Source organism: Megascapheus bottae, chromosome 16 (genome assembly GCF_031878675.1).
Source record: "Megascapheus bottae isolate mThoBot1 chromosome 16, mThoBot2.hap1, whole genome shotgun sequence".
In the NCBI taxonomy this organism is placed as follows: domain Eukaryota; kingdom Metazoa; phylum Chordata; class Mammalia; order Rodentia; family Geomyidae; genus Megascapheus; species Megascapheus bottae.
Genome location: NC_143524.1, coordinates 7,042,140 through 7,058,359, shown reverse-complemented (window position 1 = coordinate 7,058,359; position 16,220 = coordinate 7,042,140). Strand labels below are relative to the sequence as shown.

Here is a 16,220-nt window from a genome sequence, read left to right as displayed (position 1 = left end):
CAAGTATCCTGAGCAGGGCAGTGATGAGGCCTGACCGTAAAATCTGTGAGAGCAGTGTGCAGAGGGGAGGGACAGGGTGAGTCTGGCCAGGCAAGCTTCTACACAGGCATGTACAGCCCTGGGACACTCGGCATGTGCCACTGCTCTGTCTGCTCGCCCATTCAGTTAACCGACATTCCCTGTGTGCCAGAGGATGTGGGTGGTGGCTCAGGGTATGGTCTTTCAAGTTACCCTGACCCCAAAAAGACTTGTGGAGCCAAGGCCCTGTCCCAAGAAAACCAGGCCCTCCCCGCCTGTCCCTGGCTCTCCAAGTTGTCCAAGCAAGCTCTCTGATCCAGCCCTGCCAGACTCCAGGGCAGCCTCCAGGCTCATGCTCGATGATTCAAGGACCACAGGAAAGTTCTGGGACCGGTCTGTGGTGGAAGAAACATAGCCCTGGCCCTGGCTCTACCATTTGCCAGTGTCCTGGCCTGGTGACCTATGACCTTTGACCTATGTCAGGTCATAGGTGAGCCCCATGTAGTTCCTCCAGAAGGTCTTGATGGAAATTAAGTAAGTCTAAGTGGCAACAATGCAGGGTGGATTGTGATCCCCAATAGCCTCTCTTGAGACCCTGGCTTATGGGGGACAGAAATGGCGACCAGGCTTAGAGTAGAAGAAGAGCTTTTGCTGCAGAAGATGGCCTGGCTGTGGGAGGCCAGTCGCAGTCCCTAAGTCCTGAGTCCTAGTGTTTACTAAGCATCTTCTAGGTGCTAAATCCCTCTATTGATGTGGGCTCATCAGCCTTCCCCAGGAGCCAGCTTGAGGGGTCCTGACTGCTTCTTGTGGCAGGATTCCAGTGGCTCCTGGAGAATAGGGGGTTTGTCCAGAACCTTCTTGGGGTCCCAAGGTCAGGCGTGCTCCAGGGAGAGACTTGTTCTAGGTGATGGTGGAGAAAGAGCTAGGGATGGTGAAGCTGAGTGGTAAAACCATGGTCCTGCATATTCACCCCCCAGCCCGGAAACACCAAACCAGACCACACACCACCAAACAGAGGGATGTTGTTATTGTTGAACTGTGTATGTGCATGTGTGCGCTGGCTTGAACTCAGGTTCTAGGTGCTGTCCCTTACATTTATGCTCAAGGCTGGCACTCTATAGTGGGGCCACAGCTTCCCTTCTGGCTTTTTTTTTTTTTTTTTTGCCAGTCCTGGGCTTGAGCTCAGGACCTGAGCACTGTCCTTGGACTTTCTCAAGGCTAGAGCTCTACCACTTGAGCCTCAGCACCACTTCCAGCTTCTTTTTGTATATATGTGGTACCAAGGAATCGAACCCGGGTCTTCGTGCATGCTAGGCAAGCACTTTAACCACTAGGCCAAACTCCTGGCCCCCCTTCTGGCTTTTTGCAAATTAGTTGGAAATAAGAGTCCCAGACTTTCCTGCCTGGCCTGGCTTTGAGCCACGATCCTCAGATCTCAGCCTCCTGAGTAGCTACGATTACAGGCGTGAGCAACCTACTCCCATCTCAATGACAGGATTTTTTTTTTTTTTTTGCCAGTCCTGGGGCTTGAACTTAGGGCCTGAGCACTGTCCTTGGGCTTTCTCAAGGCTAGCAGCACTCTACCACTTGAGCCACAGCACCATTTCCAGTTTTCCTATGCATGTGGTGCCAAGGAATCAAACCCCAGTCTCCATGCATGCTAGGCAAGCACTCTACCACCACGCCAAACTTCCGGCCCCTCAAAGACAGGATTTTATGAGGATGAAACAAGGTCCTATGGACTTGGGGTATTGATCCCAGGAGTTGGAGGGGTGGTACATTAGGGAAAGCCAAAGCCATGGACATGAAGTGCAGGAACAGATGGGAGACCTGGGGCAGCTGGCAGCACTTGAGGCTGGTGAGGGGTGTGACACTTTTCTGGGTCACCCTCACAGAACTTGATGTCAAGTTCACATTCTTTTTTTTTTTTTCCTTTTCTGGTCATGAAGCTTAAACCTTAGGCTAGGTGCTGTCCCTGAGCTCTTCAGCTCAATGCTACCGCCCTACCCCTTGAGCCACAGTGCCACTCCCAGTTTTCTAGTAGTTAATTGGAGATAAGAGTCTCATGGACTTAAGTGCCCAAGTTGGCTTTGAACCACAATCCTCAGATCTCAGCCTCCTGAGTAGCTAGGATTACAGGCATCAGCTACCATGCCCGGCTTCAAGTTCATGTTCTTGAATCAGTTACACAGATCTGTAAATGAGGCCACACAGGTGGTGGTGAGGGCTTGTCCCGGAATGAGCTGGGACTGTGGGATCAGGCAGGGCTGTGTCCATGGAAGCTCACTGGCCTTTCTGGTGATTCTCTGGGCACAGTGAAGGGGAGGCATTCCAGACCTGCAGGCCAGGGATGGCCAAATTGCTGGATCCTCAAGTGGGCGCAGTCTCTCCCTGGACAAGCATGGGTTTGTGCAGGACGTGTTGACCTCTGGGGCTGGAGTTTGTTCTTTTTCATGAACCACTGATAAAATAAAATGTACAACAAGAAAACTAAGCCCAGGCCTAGCAGAACTGGCTCCCTGCCCGGTCCACACCTGCTTCTGGCAAGACAGCCCCCCCCATGACCCAGCGAACCCCACCCCAGGTCCTGCTCCAAGGGCCCCATGTTTCCAGGGAGCTGAAGGGCCTTGGTGGGTTACAAGAAGGAGGGCAGGCCTGGCCCCTCGGCTGGGATCCGAGCCTTTAAATCTCCAGATCTTCTTGAGGGACCTGGTAACTAACTGGCCTACAGTGGCCATTTGGTCTAACGGGATCCTGAAGCCCCATATCTACAATTTAGCCCCAAGCCTACAGGTGGGTGTGAGGAGACCTTAGTGCGCCAGCTGTGAAGTCTCTGGGACCCTCCCTCCAGAGGCATTGTCCAGAGCTTAAGGGATGGGGGGTGCTCAGCTTCTAGCCCAACTGCCTCTCTTTCTCTGTGGCCCCTGCAGCACACTGCCAGACTCGCCCCCAGACTCAGGCTCCGAGGCCTACTCCCCCCAGCAGGTGAATGGTGAGTCCAGCCAGAGGAGCCGCCTCCCCCTCTGGGTTTGGGCACAGTGGTTGGGGCGGCCTTATCGAGGGAGGGAGGGAGGAGGGCAGGAGGGGGCCAGCAGCTGCCCAATGGGCCAGATTATCGCTGGTCAAACACTCCCCGGCGCTGGCTATTGTTTCCCCACGAGCGGGTGGGGAGCCTGGCCTGCTTCTGCTGGTGATGCCACCGCCTGGCTGCCTGCGCCATGATGGACGCGCCCTTCGGGGGTAAGTGGACGACTGGGGAAGGCTGCGGGTGCAGGCGGAGTATGGGCCTGCCCTGCACTGGGCCCACCTCACCTTCCAGGGCACTCAGGGGGTGCAGCAGCCCCCAGGCGGTCAAGAGCAGAATAACCATGGACAGCTGACTCCTGCAGCCTGAAGAGGGGTCAAGAGTTCTGTTTATCTTACCAAAACATCCCTGGAATGCCTCCTGGGGAACAAAGGGAGCTGCAGGCCCCCCCCTAAGCTGGGGGGCCCAGCCCCCAGGAGCCCGGAGAGGGGCTGCTGGAGGACGGACAGAGTCTTGACTGAGGACAGCACTAGGGTCCCGGGAGAGTCCTTTCAGGGACTCTGACAAGAGGAGCTGGTCTGAGAGGACTTGGGGCTGGAGGAACGCTGAGTCTGGCCAGCTCTGGGGGAAAGCTGGCTAGGAAGGGGAGAAGGGCAGACACCCCCTGCCCAGAAAGTTGCTTCCCTCCTTAGACTTTTAGCAGCCCAACCTCCAGGTTTGGCTCAGGAGGAAGCAGAAGCATGAGACCCTGCCTAGGGAGAAAACAGTCCCTAAACCAGAGTTGAGTTCAGTGTCTGATGCCCACTCTTCATCTCTCCCACAGACCCCCATCTCCTACGCACCATAACCCCTGAGACCCTGTGCCATGTGGGAGTGGCTTCCCGCTTGGAGCACCCGCCCCCACCTCCAGCCCACCTGCCCGGCCCCCCACCGCCCCCACCTCACTACCCTGTCCTGCAGCGGGACCTGTACATGAAGGCTGAACCTCCCATTCCCCCCTACGCTGCCATGGGGCAGGGCCTGGTGCCCACCGATCTCCACCACGCCCAGCAGTCCCAGGTGCTGCACCAGCTGCTGCAGCAGCATGGAGCAGAGTAAGACTTGGGCAGTGGTGTCCTAAGAAAGTGGGGGGGCGGGGGGGTCAGTGCTCTCTGTAGGGGGGAGGGTCTGCAGATAAAGAGGAGGCCAGTATAGTTATCCCATTGTCCAACAATGCCTTTAGGACCCACAGCCATAACAAATTGCCATGGGTTGCCTTGTTGCACAGATGGGTAAAGTGAGGTTCTGAGCTGGGGGAGGGGGCGGGTATGGCTTGCTCAGATGGTGGATCTTGGGAAGGGCAGAGCCAGGACCTGATCCTAGGGCTGAACACTCATCCAGACACCAGTAGCTTTTCTGCCTGCCTCCTGTAGTCCTAGGGTTTCTGAAGAGGTTCTAGGCCTGGACTCCCTACTGACTGGCTGTAAACGTTTTATAAACCCGAGGGTGCTGTGGAGATCCTCAGACTCCCTCTACCTAACCAAGCAAGGTCTCCCTCCCTGGCCTTCATGGTCCAGGCCTTCTGGCCTCTTTCTAACCCTAGAGATCCCCCCCACCCCGCCTCCGCCCCATGCACACACGATGAAGAAGAGTGATCCCAGCACTAGCCCTGCGGGGAGCATAGTTGGAGGAAATAGGGTTCTTCAGGGAGAAGGGTGGGTTCTGCCCAGTAGGGAAGGGGTTCAGGGAGAGATGGTCACCATGCTGTACACCTCTGTCCTCCAGGCTCCCCACGCACCCCTCCAAGAAGAGGAAGCACTCCGAATCCCCCCCTAACACCCTCAATGCTCAGATGTTGAATGGAATGATCAAGCAAGAGCCTGGCACTATGACAGCCCTGCCCCCGCACCCTGCCAGGGCCCCGTCCCCACCCTGGCCTCCCCAGGGCCCGCTCTCACCAGGCCCTGGTTCCTTGCCCCTCAGCATCGCCCGGGTCCAGACACCACCTTGGCACCCAGCAGGTGCACCCTCCCCAGGTATGTGTTTGGCTGACTATTGGCACTTGGGGAGTGAGACTTGGTCACCTGGGCCCATGTGGGTGTTTGATCCTGCTGCCTAGGTCTCCTGCAGGACAGTGACAGCCTCAGTGGCTCCTACCTGGACCCTAACTACCAGTCCATCAAGTGGCAACCACATCAGCAGAACAAGTGGGCGACGCTGTACGATGCCAACTACAAGGAGCTGTAAGTGACGGGACCCCCAGTCCCCCCCTCCCCGCCCCGCACTACCTCATTCCTCATATTGAGGCATCCCAGGGCCCCACTGAGTTCCTCAATCAGAGACTGGAAGCACCTAGCTATAGGGTGGGCCCATTTCGCAGAAGAGCTTTCCTCTCAGAGGACCCAGGATCTGTGCTGAGTCTGCCTGACTCCTAGCTAGGCCCAGGCCTTCCTAAGGAGAGGGTATCTGCCAGGGCAGGGTGTGGGAGCCAAGTCAGGAGGAGGTGGGCGGGTTCCTGTTGTGTCTGGCTCCTCCCTCCCCCCCCTACTACATTCCAGGAAGGTAACAGGAAGTAGAGTGAGTAGGGAGGGCCCTTCCAGCAGCCCCCTCCCTGTGGAGGGAGGAGGTGGGGGAACACTGGGTCAAGGCTGACCTGGCATTCCTAGCCCGCCCTCCATACCCAATGGATCCCAATTCCCAGCCCCATTGGACCCCACTGCCCACTCCTCACTCCTCCAGGCCATAGGTGTAGCAAGGTGACCTTCTCACCACCGCAGTTCCTTGGCCACTTCAGCCCCCTAGAGTTGGGAACCCCAAGCTGTGGGATTCTTAGTAACGCCCAGGGCTGGGGAAGCGGGGTACCCATTTCCTATGATGGCTGAATTGTCTTACAAGATCTGGGGAGGGGTCTATACAGTGTCTTCCCCATGGCCTGGGGAAGAATCCCCGACTGTCACCTCCACAATTCTTGGGCCAACCCTGTCCTCTCCCTTCCAGGCCTAAGCCTCGGGGAGTTGAGCAGAGGTCCCCAGTGTGGCCTGGGTACTTTCTGAACACTTTGCTAGGGGAGGCAGGTGGTGACCCTGAAAGCGGTGCGGACCCCAGGCCTTCCGTGGACCCTGGCTAGGTCCCTGGTCCGCTCCCCACAGGTGGGCACATTCTTCCTGCCCAGTTCCCTCCAGGCATGTACCAGGCACTCCTGGAAACCCACCTGGGCACCACTTGGGCCTGGGGACCTGGGGGAAGATGAGCTGAGCCACAAGCCAACAGTCACCCTCTTTGCTGCCACCTGGAGGTCCCTTGAGGGGTCAGCCTTGGAACACGATGGCAGCAGCAGATGGCAAGCTTCAGCTGGTGGGGGAGTCCAGAAGTGCCCCTCTCCTTACAGGCCAGAGCAGAGGGAGTCAGAATGAAGGTGTTTGGGGGCTTGAGCAAGCTGGTGGGCCAGGCGGGTGTGTGGTGGAGCTGGCGCCTGGTTCCACCGTTTCCATGGCAACCAGCTGTCAGGTTCAGTGAGGTTCTGCAGGCGCAGCCCCTCTCACCCCATCGCCCACTAGGGAGGCGGAAACAGCCAAGTATGAGGTCCCCTAAGGGTCTTATCTGCACCCCCATGGTTAACTAGCTCAGGGTGGTCACCCATCAGGCATGCAGAGGAAAGACTTGTGTTTCTCCTTTCCGAGACTCAGTTTCCATGTCTGGAAAAGTGGGGCCAACCCACTGGTGGTTTGAGGATCTTGGGGCAAAGACTAGGAAATGGCTTTGTAACAGATTCCAGGGGGCCCTCTGGTGAATGCTGTGAACGCCCTCGCTCCTCTCCCCCACCCCACCCCACCCCGCAGGCCTATGCTCACCTACCGCGTGGATGCCGACAAGGGTTTCAACTTTTCGGTGGGTGATGATGCTTTCGTCTGCCAGAAGAAGAACCACTTCCAGGTGACGGTGTACATCGGCATGCTGGGCGAGCCCAAGTACGTGAAGACGCCCGAGGGCCTTAAGCCCCTCGACTGCTTCTACCTGAAGCTGCACGGAGTAAAGGCAAGTTTGGGGTGTGGAAGAGGAGACAGCTAGGGTGCTCAGGGCCCTGAGAGGTCCCATGATGAGGGAGGAGAGCACACACACACACACACACACACACACACACACACACGTGCTGTACCTTCCTTCCTCTTCCTCTCCCTCCCCCTCCTCTTTCTCTCTGCTAGTACTAGGGCTTAAACTCAAGGCCTAGGCACTGTTCCTGAGCTTTTTTTCTCCCAAGGCTAGTGCTCTACCACTTGAACCCCAGCACCACTTCCATGATGGTTAATTGGAGATAGGTGTCTTATGGACTTTTCTGTCCAAAATGGGCTATGAACTATGATCCTCAGATCTCAGCCTCCTGAGTAGCTTGGATTACAGGTGTGAGCCATGGTACCTGGCTCCACTTCTTCCTTGTACTGACAAGGTGTCGGGCTTCCTAGCCCTCTCCCTCTCTTACACCGCTTCCTTCCTATTCTGGGAGTTCAGGTCTGCATCCCCAGCCAAGAACCATCTCTGGCCATCTACCAGGTACCTTCACTCCAGCCATGCCCTGTCCTTCATGCCCACAGCCGCTGTCTTCTTTCATGCCTCTCCCTTTCCTTGGGACATCTTCCCAGCACCCCACCCCGTTGCTCCTGGCAGACTCCACACTGTGCCCTGCCTAGAGACATGACTAGATCTTCTATGGTGTCTCCAGATGGGCCTGGCATATTGACATGGTTCAGCGAGTGCTCAGGGAAGGGTAGCAGGGCTACAGTTGTGGGGAGAGGGTCTGAGGAGGCAGAGATCTTGGGTGTGAGGCAGGGGGAGGATGTAGGTGTGGAGAAAATGAATATGTGAGCTTGAAGAAGTATAGGAAGGTGAATGGGTGCGGCTGTGAAAGATGTCATTGCCATGGGGACATCTGAGTTGTACAGATGTGGAGGCAGTAGTGTGCTGTGGGGGTGTGTAGAGGCTGTGTGTACACCCAAGGCAGGGGAGTGAGGAGGGCGGGGAGGGGTGTGGCTAAGTTTGGTGAAGTGAGGCTGTTCCCTCCTGGATTCCAGCTAGGCCTGGGCTAAGAGGGTGAAAGAGGGCAGGGCTAAGGCTAAGGCCAGGCCAGGGACCTTACCCTGCCTGTCTTTGGGTTCTGTCTTCCCCAGCTGGAGGCCCTAAACCAGTCCATCAACATTGAGCAGTCGCAGTCTGACCGGAGCAAGAGGCCTTTCAACCCTGTCACGTGAGTGTGTGGTAATCCCCGCCACCCCCCCCCACCCCGCCATCCCCCCCTCCTTCGGAGAGACCCTGCCCTGGAGCTTGAGAACTAGAGGGTTCATCATAGGTCAGCCCTGCTGGCTCCCAACCTGCCCCCCTCCCCCCCAGCCATGCAGCTCTTGGCTGTTCCCTTCCTGTCCCCCAGCCCTTCTGAGCATGCTGCCTCTTTTCTTCAGGGTCAATCTGCCCCCTGAGCAGGTCACCAAGGTGACCGTGGGGCGGCTGCACTTCAGTGAGACCACTGCCAACAACATGCGCAAGAAGGGCAAGCCCAACCCCGACCAGAGGTGAGCAGCTGGCCCTGACCTGGAGTCCCCACTTCCCAGGACCATGACCAGGACTGTTTCCCTGAGGAACATGCCAGGCCCAGGGCTCCTAGATGCCCCATGCCATCCATTTCAGAGCTGGCCCCTGATTTAGGGACAGGACCACAGGAGCCTGGCTTCTGGACTCGGAGCTGTTCTGCGGGCTCCTGGCTATACGTCCTTGGGGGATTTCTGCCCCCTAGTGGAAGCTCAGGTTCCTCGTCTGCAGGGTGTCAGGTTCATGTCAAGTCCTTTTTATGGGGGGAGGAGAGGTGTGATGACAAGAATGTGGACCTATGTCCACTTCACACCTGGCCTTGGAAGGGTGGTGGGGGTAGATGGGCAGAACCCCAAGTGTCTCAGCCCCCCACCCCCACCCCGTGCATCCCAGGTACTTCATGCTGGTGGTAGCCCTCCAGGCACATGCCCAGAACCAGAACTACACGCTGGCTGCTCAGATCTCAGAGCGCATCATTGTGCGGGTGAGGGTCACCTCCTTCCAGGGGCAGAGGCCACCCCAGAGGGAACGAAGACAGTGTTCGAATCTCACTGGGTACCTGGCTGTGTGCCCTCTGTGGGTAGCAATGTTTCCTTCACGAGCAAGCATGGAGGTAGATGAGACCTGGTCACTTCCTGGGTTCTGGACAGCTTAAGCTGGGCATGGTGGAGCCAGGAGACCTGGACTGAATGAGGAAGGGGGTGGTGGGTAGGCCCTGCAAGTTCCCAACCCCCCAGGACTCAATCAGACTCCACTTGCCCTAGGCCTCTAACCCAGGCCAGTTTGAGAGCGACAGTGACGTGCTGTGGCAGCGGGCACAGGTGCCTGACACTGTCTTCCACCACGGCCGAGTGGGCATCAACACTGACCGACCAGACGAGGCACTGGTTGTGCATGGCAACGTCAAGGTCATGGGCTCACTCATGCACCCCTCAGACCTGCGGGCCAAGGAGCACGTGCAGGAGGTGGGGCGGGCTTCTGGAAAGGGTAGGGCCGGGTGGAAGGACAGCTGACTGGGTAAGGGGAGGCTACCCTTGGGGCTCATCCTGTGACCCCAGCACCCGGATCTCCTCCCCCACAGCACAGTCCCTCACTTAACCTCCCTCTGGGGACCACGCAGGATGACCTCCAGAGGGAAGGTTCAATCTGGGCCCTGTTACCTGGCAGGTGGACACCACGGAGCAGCTGAAGAGGATCTCACGCATGCGGCTGGTACACTACAGATACAAGCCTGAGTTTGCTGCCAGTGCGGGCATCGAGGCCACCACGCCAGAAACTGGTAAGAATCTGCTGGGAGGGGGTTGGGCACTGGAAACCCAGTGACTTTGGGCCTCTGCCCACGGGCTCTGGCCTGCTGTCCCCTGAAATCCTGCTTCCAGAGAACCCTCCCCTTGGCCCCAGAAAGCTCACCCCTCTAGAAGTCCCTAGAAAAAAGTCCCCCTTCCCAGATCCTGGCATCTCACCTCTTGACCACTACAGAGGACCGTGGCCTCAGATCCTTGCCCTGCGCTCCCTTCCCCCAGAATCTTGCCTCCATCCTCTCAGAACCCTGTCCCTTCTCCTAGGACACCTACTTCCAGGATCTTACCCCACCCAGGAGCCGCAAGCCTGGCCCTGTGGGCTCTGGGTTGTCTGAGGGTTGTCCAGGGTTCCAACTCTCTAGACCTTCTCCATTCAGGTTGTCCCACCCCATCCTTACTCGGGAGAGCTATGGCAGCCCCCACCCCAACCCTTGGCGGTGCCTCCCCAGGTGTCATCGCCCAGGAGGTGAAGGAGATCCTGCCTGAGGCAGTGAAAGACACAGGAGACGTGGTCTTTGCCAATGGGAAGACCATAGAGAACTTCCTGGTGGTGAACAAGGTGTGCTGTGTGGGGACCGGAGGGGCTCAGGGCCCCTTCCATATCCCACAGAAGAAGGAAGGGCCCAGCTTCAAGGTTGAGAGCAAGAGAGCCAGCTAAAGATCATCTCCACCACCTCAAGGCCTGAATGCAGGGTTTATTTTATCTTCTGGCATGTTGGAGATCAAACCTCACTCATGCCCCAGACATGTGCCACTGAATTAACCTCCCAGACTGTACCCCTTCTGTGGCATGAGGCAGTGCACTCAGGAGACATGTTCTCCTCTCAATCCCCCCAACCCCCCACTCCTCGCCCATAGTCAGTCAAGTGCCCAAGAAAGCACCAGAGGTGGCCAGTTACAGGGCTGAGGGTCTGGCTCTGAAGTGTGTGGGGTGGACAGCCTGGGAGGTGGGCAGGAGGGATGCCATGGGGCCAGGGTGGAGAGGCCCATGTCCAGGTTTCCATGGCTGTGGATTTTCTGGCCCTGCTCTGGCCCTGTGGCCTGTAGCTGGAGGCCCTGAGGCTGTGGACCCTGACAGCCCATCGCCTTGGCAGGAGCGCATCTTCATGGAGAATGTGGGGGCTGTGAAAGAGCTGTGCAAGCTCACAGACAACCTAGAGACACGCATCGACGAGCTGGAGCGCTGGAGCCACAGACTGGCCAAACTGCGGCGCCTAGACAGCCTCAAGTCCACTGGCAGCTCCGGTGCCTTCAGGTGGGGGCCTGTCTGGGGGTGGGAGTGGGTGAGACCCCCTTTTTGGAGGCACCCTTGACCTTGGCTTTCTTGCTGCAGCCATGCAGGGAGTCAATTTAGTCGAGCAGGCAGTGTCCCCCACAAGAAGAGGCCCCCCAAGGTGGCCAGCAAGGTAAATAGGGGGCAGGGAGATCGGGTGTCTCCCTATTCCCCAGGGTCTCCCTTTCCAGCTGCTACCTCTGCAGCCTCGCTGACGCCCTCCCAGCCCCTTTCTGCCTCCATTCTTGTTGCCTCACCTCTGGGCAAATGGATGACGCTAGGATTGGGTGGAGTGGTAGGCACCCTAAATCTGCCTCTTCTGCTTTTCTGCTCTTCTGGGTCCTCAGGCATCCTCAGTAGTCCCGGACCAGGCTTGCATCAGCCAGCGCTTCCTGCAGGGAACCATCATTGCCCTGGTGGTGGTCATGGCCTTCAGGTGATTATCTCCCAGTGAGCTGTCCAGTGGGGTCAATGGCAGCTGGGCCCAGGCCCCAGGGGGAGGGGTGGGTTGGGGGGGCTAGGGAAGGTAGACTGCTTCTTGTGCCTCCCCGTCTTGGGATCTGGGATCCTCTTAGAGCTGCAAGCCCAGCACTGGGGGCCCAGGACCACAGGGGCCCTAGAGGAATTACAGGGTGGCTGCAGCTCTGACTGTGCCCCTGTTCTGTGGCTCCCAGCGTGGTGTCCATGTCCACACTGTACGTGCTGAGCCTGCGTGCTGAGGAGGATCTGGTGGACACGGATGGGTATGTCCCTGCGGTGGGGCTGGGGGGGAAGCCAGGGGGTAACATGGGCAGGCTATGGGCACTACGAAGCAATCTAAAGGGGTTTCACCACACACATCACCCGCTGCAGGCTTGTTGAGTGGGAGGATCTCTAGAGGGTGGACAGCCTCTCCCAGTCCTCTCTGACCTGTTCCTCCAGGTATCCATCAGCTGGGGGGCTCTGGTAGAAACAGGAGGTGCAGGGAGGGAGGGTCAGGGCAAGACCTTAGGCTCTGTGTGCCACTGTTTACCCCTAGCTCCAGGGACCATCTCTGATTGTGTCTTCTCTCTCTCCTCCCTTGCCTGTCGCCCTCTTGGTCTCTCTGTTGTCCCTTAGCTCTTTTGCCGTGTCTACTTCCTGTCTTCTGGCCCTGCTCCGGCCCCAGCACCCTGGGGGGAGTGAGGCCATGTGCCCATGGTATGTGTCTGACCAACGACCTATCTTCCTCTGACTCCTGGGCCCTTCTTCCTGCCTCCTTTCCACCTGCCCTGCTACCTCCTCCTTCGTCCCTGGGACTTCAGGCCTGCCCCCAGCGCTCTGAGCTCAGCCCATCCTTCCCCAGCAGGGCCAGCCAGAGCCTTGGGGCCACTCAGCTCCGACAGTCCCCTGTGACCACTGGGCTACCCGATGTACAGCCATCCTTGATGCTGGGTGCGTGCCTGGACAGGCTGAGGGGTGGGACAGGTGGCTCTGATTGCGGGGCGGGGGGGGGGGGGACTGTGTTGCTCCCCTCTAGCTTATACAGCCTTTGGCTTCCTCAGTTACCACTGGTCCAGCCAGCTCAGCTCCAGATCCGCCTATCCGCACCTTGGACCTGTGCTCCAGCCACCCCTGCCCTGTCGTCTGCTGCTTTGCACCCACTCCCAGCCCTGCCCCGGAACCCAGCCTTGGCCCCAGCATTAACCCTCATCCCAGCTCTAGCCCCAGCCCTGCCACCAACCACTCAGGTATGCCTATCTTAAGTCCTCTGCATCTAGAGAAAGACCCCAAAGACTCATTGATGGGAAGATCTCCCAAAGACCAGGACGTGAGCTTGGAAAACATCGGAGAGTCTCCCTAAAGGTGTCCAGTAGGCATGTGGGGTTCACAAAGGCAGCTGGACAGAAGGCAGTGGCAGCCCCTTCTCAGCTTGTCTCTGGTTCTGTTCACAGGCTCCAACCAGATGGCCCTGCTGCCAGTCACCAACATCAAAGCCAAATCCTGGGGGATCTCAGCCAATGGCATTGGCCACTTCAAACATCCCAAGAGTCTGGAACCTGTGGCTAGCCCTGCAGTCCCTTTCCCTGGGGGGCAGGGCAAGGCCAAGAACAGCCCCAGCCTTGGTCTCCATGGTCGGGCCCGCCGAGGAGCCGCCCAGCCTAGTGTTGGCTCTGCTCTGTCCACTCAGACCCAGGCCCAGCCAGGTACTTGCTACACCCCAGCAGGGCCCAGTAACCAGGGGCCCATTTCAGCCTGTACACATGACCGCCTGAGCACAGAACTAACTGTGAGTCAGCATACATTTACTGAGCATGTACTACACCCCAGGAATCAGGCAGGAGCCTACTGTTGCCCATTCAATCACTGTGAGAAAGGGGCTGTCATGGTCCAGGCAAGGAAACAGAGACCAATGTGATGGATTTGTCCCAGCAGCAGCCAAGCAAGAATTTTGTCCTGCCTGTCCTGGCTCATTTGTCATGGTGGCAGAGTGAGGGCAGTGCTCTTCAGGGTCCTCCAAGTTTTTCCTCAAACCTCCAGCCTCTGGGTGTGTGCGTGTGAGTGTGTGTGTGTGTGCACACGTGTGTGTACCGGGGCTTGAACTCTGCCTTGCACTCACTTTTTTTTTTAATTCTCTACTACTTAAGCCATACCTCTACTTTCAGCCGTTTGCAGGAAGTCTCAAGGACTTTTCTACCTGGGCTAGCTTTGAACTATGATCCTCAGGTCTCAGCCTCTTGAGTAGCTAGGATTACAGGCATGGGGCCACCAGTCCCTGGCTCCAAGCTTTGGTTTTAACAAAACTTGAAAACTTTATCATAGAAGTTTTTACCCTGGCCCCCTCTGAAGAAGGTTGCCTTGCGCTGCAGAGGAACCAAGCCCTCAGCCAGCAGCTCTGAGCTAGGATTTAAGGCTTATCACCATCACTTGGTGGCTTTTGTGGCTTACAGAACAAAAGCTTACAACTTGTAGCTTGCAGAGGTTGAAGTTCAAAGTGATGGGGAAGCCCTAGAGCTAGAGGCTTTGGAGGCAGATGTTTCCTGGGCCCTGTAGGTAACAGGCAGTGGAGACGTGGCCCTGCCCCAGACAGCTGGCAGACACCATGGCATGACAAGGCTGTGCAGGGACTGGTTTGGGAGTGAGAAGAGCACTTCATCTGGACCAAGGAGGGAGGGGACTAGGGAAGACTGCCTTCCTTACAGGAAGTGACCCTGGAGGTTTGCCCCAACACGGGAAAGGGCACTTTCTACCTCATCTGCCTCCGGTACCTGCCCATAACTGCTCAGCTCTGGGCATTCTGGGTCCTGCTTGGGGTCCTTGGATTAGGCCTCAATGAGCTGAAAATTCGCTGAGTCCAGCAATTGTCCAGAGACCAGTAGTCTCACCTTCCTGGCTAGAAGGGTCAGGAGGCAGCAAACCCAGGAGAGAAGTGAGGTGAACAAGAAAGCCTCATTGCTGCAATTCCACGTCATACATTGCACGCGTCTGTCCAACATGAGCCAGCCAGGCCGGTGGGTTTGCTCAGGGAAAGACACCAGCCAGGGTGGGCTGGCAGATGTCCCAGGGGCTCTGTGGCAGGGAACAGTCTGTGTGCAATGCTCCCTCCTGGCTGACTTAAGACCCCCAGAGCACCACCACTGAACCTAGAGGTGGAACGGAGGCCTCTGCACGGACTCCTGCCTACCCTGTCCAGAGACAGAACGTTCTCCTCCTTATCCCGTGTTCTGGTTCTGGGGAGGAAGCACACCTCAAGCTCATGGAAATGACCTGCGCCTAGGGCTGTTGAGAAAGGGACATGCAGTGACCCCAGACATTGTAGCTGTCTAGAAAGAACCTGATGCCCATTCACACTAAGCTAGGAGTGTCACATCCAAGTGTCACAAGAAAACACTTGTTTTGAGTGTGCCCTGTTGTGTCCCCTTCCTAGCGGTTGCAGACCCGGTGCCCTCCCTGACCTCCATCCAGCTTTTGGAGAATTCCATGCCCATCACCTCCCAGTACTGCGCAGCAGAGGGGAACTGCAGGTAGGCTTGCCTCTTTCCTGTCGCTCCGATAGGGTCCCCAGGTGATACAAGCCTGTGCCCTCTGGGGCACCCCTCCCCACAAGGCAGGGAAGCCCCTTTCTGGTCCTCTGAGGGCCCATCTTTGCTCCCTCAGGCCTGGAAATTTCACCTACCATATCCCTGTCAGCGGCAGCACCCCACTGCACCTCACTCTGACCCTGCAGATGAAGTAAGTATGGGGGATGGAGGGAGGAGAGCAGCAAGAGGCCACACCTAGAGCTGCAGGAAGGCCCATCAGAGCCAGCCCTTTGCTATATGGTGGGCCTGGCCTGTGGATGCTGCTTTGTGGTTCCGTGGCTCTGGCTGGGGAGGGCAAGGCCGTGGACTGCCACAGGCCTCGTGTTCAGTGTGGTCCAGACTGGGCGGTGCTCGTTTCAGGGGTGGGGTTGGGGTGACTCAGGAGCCCCCCTCCCTGATATCTGGGCCTCTTCCTAGCGCTTCTTCCCCCGTGTCCGTGGTGCTGTGCAGCCTGACAGCAAAGGAGGAGCCATGTGAGGAGGGGGGCTTTCTGCAGCCTCTGCACCCCCACCAGGACACCCAGGTAGGGGTGGCTGGGGAGCAGCTGGCCAGACCTCTTGTCAAACAATGTCTTCAAGGCCCAAGGAGAGGCAGCTGAGTGTCCACCAGGGGCCCTTGGGGCTGGGTGTCTCAGGAAGGACATGCAGACAAGTCTTGGTGGCACATGGGTGTCTCTGTGGTGGTGGCAGAGCTGGGAGAGGAAGGAGTTCAGCAGTGCTAGTGTGGCTAAGTGCCACAGTGGAGGTGGCGCATCCAGGTGCTGAGGGCTGGGTGCCAGGGAAGACAGGCAGAGCCATCACTGTCCAGCTACCCACAGGCCACACTTAAAACCAGGGCTGACAGACTCTGGCTTCTCCTTGGCCGGAGAGGCTGTGGAGAAATTACAGGTGTGGTCCTTTCACTTTCCTGCTCAAGGCTGATGCTCTGCTATTGGAGCCACAGCTCCACTTCTGTCTTTTTGGTGGTTAACTGGAGGGAGATGAGGGTGTCACAGGCTTTCCTGCCCA

The 16,220-nt window shown here is 57.7% G+C and overlaps 1 protein-coding gene across 2 annotated transcripts in view; it reads left to right on the top strand.

Moving 5' to 3' along the window:
• The window catches only part of Myrf (myelin regulatory factor), a 29,859-nt gene that overhangs the window by 11,646 nt on the left and 1,993 nt on the right, over nt 1–16,220 (top strand). The window contains exons 4-25 of one of the 2 annotated variants that reach the window (XM_090347553.1): nt 2,949–3,010; nt 3,867–4,137; nt 4,808–5,058; nt 5,142–5,265; nt 6,862–7,057; nt 8,185–8,261; nt 8,473–8,583; nt 8,993–9,083; nt 9,364–9,564; nt 9,767–9,878; nt 10,350–10,459; nt 10,995–11,155; nt 11,234–11,306; nt 11,521–11,609; nt 11,848–11,916; nt 12,272–12,352; nt 12,501–12,586; nt 12,697–12,882; nt 13,087–13,338; nt 15,060–15,156; nt 15,290–15,364; nt 15,631–15,736. In XM_090347553.1, coding sequence (XP_090203679.1) covers nt 2,949–3,010; nt 3,867–4,137; nt 4,808–5,058; nt 5,142–5,265; nt 6,862–7,057; nt 8,185–8,261; nt 8,473–8,583; nt 8,993–9,083; nt 9,364–9,564; nt 9,767–9,878; nt 10,350–10,459; nt 10,995–11,155; nt 11,234–11,306; nt 11,521–11,609; nt 11,848–11,916; nt 12,272–12,352; nt 12,501–12,586; nt 12,697–12,882; nt 13,087–13,338; nt 15,060–15,156; nt 15,290–15,364; nt 15,631–15,736 — 2,881 coding nt within the window. Of the gene's footprint in view, nt 1–2,948; nt 3,011–3,866; nt 4,138–4,807; nt 5,059–5,141; nt 5,266–6,861; nt 7,058–8,184; nt 8,262–8,472; nt 8,584–8,992; nt 9,084–9,363; nt 9,565–9,766; nt 9,879–10,349; nt 10,460–10,994; nt 11,156–11,233; nt 11,307–11,520; nt 11,610–11,847; nt 11,917–12,271; nt 12,353–12,497; nt 12,587–12,696; nt 12,883–13,086; nt 13,339–15,059; nt 15,157–15,289; nt 15,365–15,630; nt 15,737–16,220 lie in introns of both variants that reach the window. The other variant, XM_090347554.1, reaches the window with a different exon arrangement.